The sequence below is a fragment of the Chinchilla lanigera genome, unplaced genomic scaffold, assembly GCF_000276665.1.
Source record: "Chinchilla lanigera isolate Chin_1 unplaced genomic scaffold, ChiLan1.0 scaffold00013, whole genome shotgun sequence".
Taxonomy (NCBI): Eukaryota; Metazoa; Chordata; class Mammalia; order Rodentia; family Chinchillidae; genus Chinchilla; species Chinchilla lanigera.
Genome location: NW_004955414.1, coordinates 21,033,665 through 21,041,831, shown reverse-complemented (window position 1 = coordinate 21,041,831; position 8,167 = coordinate 21,033,665). Strand labels below are relative to the sequence as shown.

Sequence of the window (8,167 nt, the reverse complement as noted above, 5' to 3'; positions counted from 1 at the left end):
ATGTCTGCTATGCTTATCTCAAATTTAAGTAGTTCCAGGTTTTTTCTCACTGGTTTTCCTGGCCTAGAGGGTTACTATCCCTGGGTCTCTGTGCCTTTCTCCTTGACCTATGCCGTGGTGTTTCTGGGAAACTGCGTGGTGCTCCATGTGGTCTGGACTGAGCCGAGCCTCCACGAGCCCATGTTCTACTTCCTGGCTATGCTGGCCCTCACCGACCTGTCCATGGGGCTGTCTACTGTGCACACGGTGCTGGGAGTCCTCTTAGGGTTCATTCAAGAGGTCAGCCTGGACTCCTGCGTGGCTCAGTCCTACTTCATCCATGGTCTGTCCTTCATGGAGTCTTCTGTCCTCCTAGCTATGTCCTTTGACCGCTACATTGCCATATGTAACCCTCTATGCTACTCCTCCATCTTAACTAATGACAAAATCATGAAAATTGGGGTAACAATCTTATGTAGGAGTTTCTTACTCCATCCTCCAGTCATCATCAGCCTGAAGTTTTTAAATTATTGTCATCCTCATATCCTCTCTCACTCTTTCTGTTTGCACCAAGATTTAATCCGAACAGCCTGTTCAGACATTCAGTTCAATTACATTTATGGTCTGGCTCTGGTGATCAGCACTCTGTTGTTGGATGCTGTGCTCATTCTAATCTCCTATGTCATGATCCTGCACACAGTTTTAGCCATTGCATCGCGGGAGGAGAGAATCAAATCCTTGCAAACATGTATGTCTCATATCTGTGCTGTGTTGATTTTCTACATCCCCATCATTGGTCTGACCATGGTGCACCGCTTTGGAAAGAACCTCTCCCCACTGGTTCAAGTCCTCATGGGCAATGTCTATATCCTTTCCCTCCCTTGATGAACCCCATCATTTATAGTATCAAGACTAAGCAGATACGAAGCAGAGTGAAGAGACTCTTCTACTCAAAAGGAACTTGAGTCTTGAGGTGGAATGCTCAATGAATGTGGAATTTAAGAGTCAAAAAGCAGAGTTAGATGGGTGAGAGCAGTAAGTAATGACAAACAGATTTTCTAACTTCCATTTTATTGATATTCCACATATGGCAACCTTTTCTCATTGTCATCATATTTATTTCAGGGAAACTGTGATGTTTATTGATTTTATAAGTAAGACTATGTACATACCATGCACTGAAATTCAGATGTGTTTAATAAAATCCAGGTCTTATTATCATTAATTGAAAAAGGGCATTGTTGGGTCTACTAATTACGAACAAGGTAAATTTTGGTAGTTAATCCTCTTTAAGTAATTACTAACAAATCAAATATTATGTTGATCTAGTCTTATTATGCTATTATTTATCCACCTGGCTACATAGTGGAGAAACATAATGAGGAGACTGGATGGTTTAGATCATTTATAGTGAAAGAAACAACAAAAAATTTATGTTGATGTTTGATTATCCACTAATAAGATATGTAGTCCCACCATTTGGGCAGCAAATGACCTGCAAACATAAACAGTGTGTAATGCCAGAATACAAAGAAATGGATTTTCTCAACTGGATTCTTTATCAGATATTATGTACTATTTGGATGCAGGAGGAATCATTTTAAAAATCTGGCTTTGAGTCCAAATTTTTGTCTTTTATTTAACTCCTTGCCCAAACTAAAAGAAAATAATGTACCTAGATTGCTATTTTAAAAAAGTAATATAAATATGTTTATAATTTAATCTGTTCAACATGGTGGTAACTTATTTTCTATTATGTACACTGATCTTTTAAAATGTAGGATGGTTAAATTATACAGCAAATTTTAGTATGTACTGCATGATAGGACTTGGCCATATGGTTTATTTTACTTAGTTTTGAATTGCAAGGTAGGTCTTTCCCACTTTTCATCTGTACTTTTTAAATGTTGTTTCTAAATGTTTACATAATCATTGTGAAACATTTATAAAGTAAAAATAATCACCATTGTAAATTATATAAGATAATAAAGTATAAATATTTACAGTCTTGTGTCTTCAATAGCCTCAAACTATTATTTCTATAGTAATATGCATCTGATGTTGGTACTATTTATAAGGTCAATATATTAAGATATAAGTACAAATGGTATCACATATGTATATATATACATATATATACAATGGAGTGAAGATAATAATGCTATTAATTTCTATTAGTTCATTGAAAGGAACAGTTAGTGTTTATATTATTTGATCAATTTTGTATACCTATATCTTGTAATCTGAGCAACTACTTTGAAGATAATAATATACAATATAATATCCATTATTAATTTCCTATCAACTTGTTTTGAAATTTTGTATCATTTTTGTCTGTTTTTAATTCTCTTTAAAATAAAAAAATTATATGGCAAGTAAAGGAACAAAATATTACTGCAGAAAATCATGGAAAATAATAAATTATGCTTATAAATGTTTTCTCAACATATTTCTACAATAATTTGTGCAAAATTTACCTAATATTTCAAAGGCAGATATATTGAAGTGTAATTCCAAATAGTAATTATGTCTTGTTAGACATAGATGCACCATTTAATGAGCTTTGAGAGACATTTATAGTCATGCAACAACCACTACAATCATGATATAGAATATTTCCATTACTGTCCCATGTATGTTCATAACTGTGTTTTATCCATTCACTCCCCTAACCTCATATTGCCAAGTGTCACTAATCCAGCTACCATCATAACTTTGTCATTAAGATAAGGTCATGTAAACAAAATTATAAAAAAAAATCTTATTTGTTTGCATTACTACACTCAATAGTTGTTTTCATTCTCATTCCTATTGCTGTTTGTATCCATAAATGAATTTTGCATCCATTTGTGTTACATTGTATCATATACAAAAATATTCATGCATGAACCCGTTGATGGATATTTTATTCTTTGTTGTTTAAATTTTGAATAACACAGTTTTAAACATATGTATCAAATGTAATTATGAAATATTGTTCCTCAAATTGTTATATAGAATAGTTCCTCAAAAATTATTTTTAATATCCGCGCCTTTACTACTAAAGATGAAACAACCAGTATGCTAATAACAATTATAATCTTTAAAAACACAAAAATAAATAGTTTATATTTGTTGGATGCCTGTCATTTCCCATGCATCTTGGAAATCCCATGATTCCCATGATTCTTGCTATTAATCCTGAGATCAAATCTGTGGGGTAAATCATTAACTTTTCAGTTTTGTAGACAATGATGTTGAAACAAAAGTGATTTAAGTTACCAGACAATAATTGGGAGACAGAAAGTAACTGTGATTTTAGAGTTCATACTTTTACTAATAGTCACTGATAACTATATTTGATTGCCCATTCATTTCGGAGCTAATATTCTAATATATTTTGTTTATGTGCAGTTACATTTTAGGAAGATAGGTGTAAAGAGTTGTTATTTAGTTTTATCTTGCTCCAGGTGAATCTGTCGATGGCAGTTTGAGCTGCACACCTTCCTCTTAAAGGTAAATTAATGCTTTTATCCTCAGAAATATCTTTACTGTGGTATAATTTAAATTTTTCACTAATCATTCTGCCAATCAGAAGTTCATAATCTGTGCAAGACTATCACTCTTCTCAAGTCTCTTCCCGTTTTTACACACTTCCCCTGTCACTGGCAGGATACGGAAGTTAACACGTCTTTGAGGATTGGCTGTGAACACTGGGTGAGCATCTTCTCTTTAGGTTGTGTTACCTGTGTGAACCATGTTGAATAACTCTCATATGGCTGCCTTACTCAGTAAGGCCTATCCTCTCTGCACTCTGTAGAATTTTGACTGATAATGTTCTTCTAGATTCACTTGGGGACACATCCATGACATTGGCTCTCGTTGTACAAGCGCTAAACCTGACACATACACTCTTACTTTTGTAACTCTAACATTTTGAGTATTCCTGCCTTCAAAATTATTTGCCTAAGGTAATCAAAACCAACAGGTACAGTTACCTTGGCAATGTTATGAGCATTTATTTGCCTTGATGCGTATGGTTAATGCATTGGTATAAAGAACTCTTCTCTCTGTTTCAGCCCAGTGGGAGTGAAGGAAAGCAGAAGCCTTCCTTCTTTCTGTTTAAAGGATCATGGCCTATGCTCATCTTCTTTCTATGCTGCTCTCCCATGTTCTGAGGAATCACATAGGTAGTCTTTCAAAAAGTCAATCAGGAAATATGTATTAATGCATCCTGCTTTGTGCACTCTTTTCAAAATACTTTGGATTTCTGTACTTTCATACCACGTATGTGACTGGGGGCAGAGGATGTATTCATAAACTGAGACATTCTGGGAGATATCTTGCTTGTTATCCTTTTTAATTTTTGTCTCTCTTATCATAATTCATGCTGAATAGGTTTTTGCCAAAGCTTCATCTGTTTAAAATGAATTTTCCTTGAACCCGAAATGCCTTCCTGTCAATACTAGCTCTGATTATCACTATCTGGCTGAAACATCTGACAGCAAAACTCAAGAGGAAGAAAAAGGAAATTAAAATGGAAAAGCACCTCTACATTTCAAAAGATTTTTATGAATTAATATATATGCACATATTTATCTTATATATTTTGTGGGTGCATCTATACTCTATTTTCAGTGGTTTCTCTGCTTTCCCTAACACATTCCAGTTTTGGCAACACTTAACTATAAAATACTATCAATTCATTTTTAACATTAGTTACTTTGCATGCTATGCTTGGAGAAAGCCAATTGTCAATGCAATATGTCTCTGCAAAGTAATTTCTCTACTCTATATAAATTAACACTAACATTTTTATAATATTTATTCTGTTCCAGGCACTACTATAAATGTTTTGCATGTACCTCAATTTTAACAAAATTGATACATAGGTAACTTTCCTTAGTTTTTATGACAGAACCAGTACAGCGTAGATCTGGGTTTTGCACTGTGACTCTGAGGTTACCCTCTTAGGTATAAAGCTATATTGTACCTCAATGGATAGATTATGTTTCATAATAAATTTAACTTACTCAAGAAAATCATTTAAAGTCCTGTGATTATCCTTTCACTAATTTTACTTTGATTCTGTATATGTTCTGCTCTATTTTGCCTTTTGATCTTCAGTAACAATTTCACCTTCTGGTCTACTCTAATAACAATCCCTTTTCAGGAATATATTCCCCCAGTTTCCCCCTGACATGTCTGATGCACATTATAAACAACTTTGTTTTAGGTGGCAGGACATTCAGATGTCTAGGACAAGTTAATATAATGTTAAATATAAGTCCTAAGAAGCAAGGGAAACCATTCTGAGTTATGATGACCTTAAAGCAACCCTTACACATGCCGACATCCAAGATCCATGGGGTCTTGTTCCTCTGGAAAACTCCTGTCTGAATCCCTGGTAATTCTGGGTTGCTTTGCTGTATGCTCTTTCATTGGAAGCTGGGTGTTTCTCTCATTCCAGAACCGACTCTCATAGCCCTCCCTATGTCTATGATTGCAAAGTCATTTTGCCCCATACCTTGCCAATTTCACTGTTTCAGAGGCTATGCAGTAGGACCTTGGGATAGACAGTTTAAAATTTATTTCCCCTTTAGGCAGTGGTCTTTTTCTTTAAACTAGGTCACCCATTTTAACTAAATTACCCTACTCTTTTTGTATCTCTGTGGGTGAGCTTATTTTCAGGTGGCTTTAGCCCCACTACAGTCCTGGACAATCACTAACAAGTCATGCTTGGATATTTCTATTTAAAGACAACATCCAGAGGATTCACACTGTGCCAGAGAACTGAGATTTGACAAGGCTGCATGCTTTATCCATTTTGATTCATTCTTCAAGAGTAGCAGTATTGATTACAGTCAGGGTCTATGCAAGGAGGTTCAAATCAACTGGAGATCATGACCTTCTAACACAGGGTCTTGCTGAAAAGGGAAGTTTGTGTAGATTTTCTTCTGCATGTGGGACAGTGTTAGGGCACACATCCAGAACTGTACCATCAGCTGATACAAAACCCCATGAGGTCTGTCTTCAGGAAATAGTATTTGCTTTGGTTAAGTGTTGTTAACCATCTGGCTAGAACTTCAGTTCCTGAACTAAAATATGAAAGGGTGATCAATTGCAGAGGGAGTGACCTATCCCCATAGGGAGAGATCCCCAAGAGTTCTTCAAGAGGAAAACTGTCCAAGATGGTGCTGTGCAGAGAGAAAGCAGTTAGTATTATTTGGGCCTCAAGTGTAGACAGTGAGGACTAGAAGTGCTGCACACGAGGAGACAAAGTTCATTCTTTGCCTTGTAATGACATAGTCTCAATTTTGTATCGGCATAAAATCTGCCCACTTAAAAAGATTTGGGGAGGATTTTACTCTTTACCATTATTGAGAGAAGTTTACAAAACTTATAGATCATTTTTCTCCTGCACATTCGGTTGTATTTACCTGGTAAATCCAACTGGGCCTGGCAAATGTCTTACTGAAAGTCTTCAAATGCAATTTTTCAAATAGGTGCAAAACACATTGCACTGTTTCTTTTGGAAAGAGCTTTGGTAGTTTCTATCTTCCAAACAGTTGTCTTGTTTTATGCAGGCTCTTAAATATATCCATGTAAATTCGATTGTAATATACCTTATTTATGTAATTTGTAACACTGATTTTTATATTTTAAATTCTCTTTCTTACTGCCCACCTTTAGAATAAAATATAAATATTTTTACCAAATTTTAAAATATTATATATAGATATTATGTATAAGTTAAATATTACATATCAGTATACATAAATGTTAATATATTTCTTCTAAAGTTTCTTACTATAAATTAGGATTATAATGAATAAAGTAGGACAATATTGTAGAACTCAAAAACAGTATATTTCAGAAACAAGGAGTCATTTATAAACATGCCATCCCAGCTTAGTTTGTCCATTTGGTTTCATGCTTTTGGACCAAATTGTCTAAGAATTTAATTTATTGATTTCATAGAATTTATGTTGCTATTTAAGGGATTTATTCACATTTTTGCTTACTGATGTTAAAGATAAAAGAATAATGAATCCATTTGCTCCACTGTCTGCATGATTTTGCGAAGAATGTTCTTTCATGGAGGAGATAGTATGAATACATTCTGCAGTGTTTGTATACAGTTTACAGTTTGAGAGTAATGGAGTAGCTGAATTTCACCTTTAAAAGTACTCTGATTCTGAATACTTCCAAAAGGCTTAATACCATTGTATGGCAACCCTCCTTCAAACAATTAAAAACAGACTCCTGAATGACATGAAACTCAAAAGGAAGAGTCAAAAGATAATTTTGTATTCAGTCAAAGCAATCAAATACATATCTTGGATACCTTCTTAATTAAATGCTAGAAAATTTCATATAAAATAATAATAACGTGTGTAAAATCATAGAATATTAAGAACAATAGGAAGAGGATATATAGGTCTCATTAACGAAATGATACACTATCATAAATAGGCCTGAGCAATGCATATTTAATACTGAGTTCAAAAGCCACATAATTATTCTATAACTATATATGAGAGATTAAAAAGGTGGCAATTTTGTGATACTAAGAAATGTTTACATCCCAGAATAAAATTAATATAAAACAGTGAAGAAAAAATAAAGTACAATTTAAATATGTAACTAAATTAGATAACATGTAAACATAAGGTGAAAATGTCAAAGTTGTACTTTATTTTGTATACTTATTTTGGATGATCTCTGCATGTTCCTAAATTATAGTACTTTACAGAAGATTATTTCTTTCGGACTTTATGGCAAGAACTGAATGTGATGTCTGTTGTATCAAAGATAAAACTGACAAGTATTTCACTTTCTCTTGCGGGTGATACCAGATTTAGCAACACTATATACACTCGTCATCATGCATAAGTACCATTGTTACTGAACGGGTACTCCCAGCAGTGCAGCTTGCAATCTAAATCCCATGTGCCCCTTCCCATTTCTGCATAAAACTCCCCAATATTGGGCATCCCTCATGACAAACACCGCACGTCCCATGGCTAGACAACAGATTCTTCCCTTAAAAAGAATCAAGTCACAATTTGGCTGTATTTATGAAGCTTATAAAAATTATATTGTATTTCATTTTCTTCTCCAAAAGGATAAACACTGATAGATATTAGGACATCAAAAATTTATGGAACTTAGAATATCTCTCAAAATATTTTTCAATTTCCTATTA

At 34.1% G+C, this 8,167-nt stretch overlaps 1 protein-coding gene across 1 annotated transcript; it reads left to right on the top strand.

The window, feature by feature from the left end:
- Nucleotides 1-864, top strand: LOC102026852 (olfactory receptor 51V1-like). Its single transcript, XM_013511773.1, has one exon. The coding sequence runs from the start codon at nt 1-3 to the stop codon at nt 862-864; it is 864 nt and encodes a 287-aa protein (XP_013367227.1).
- The last annotated feature ends 7,303 nt before the right edge of the window (nt 865-8,167 follow it).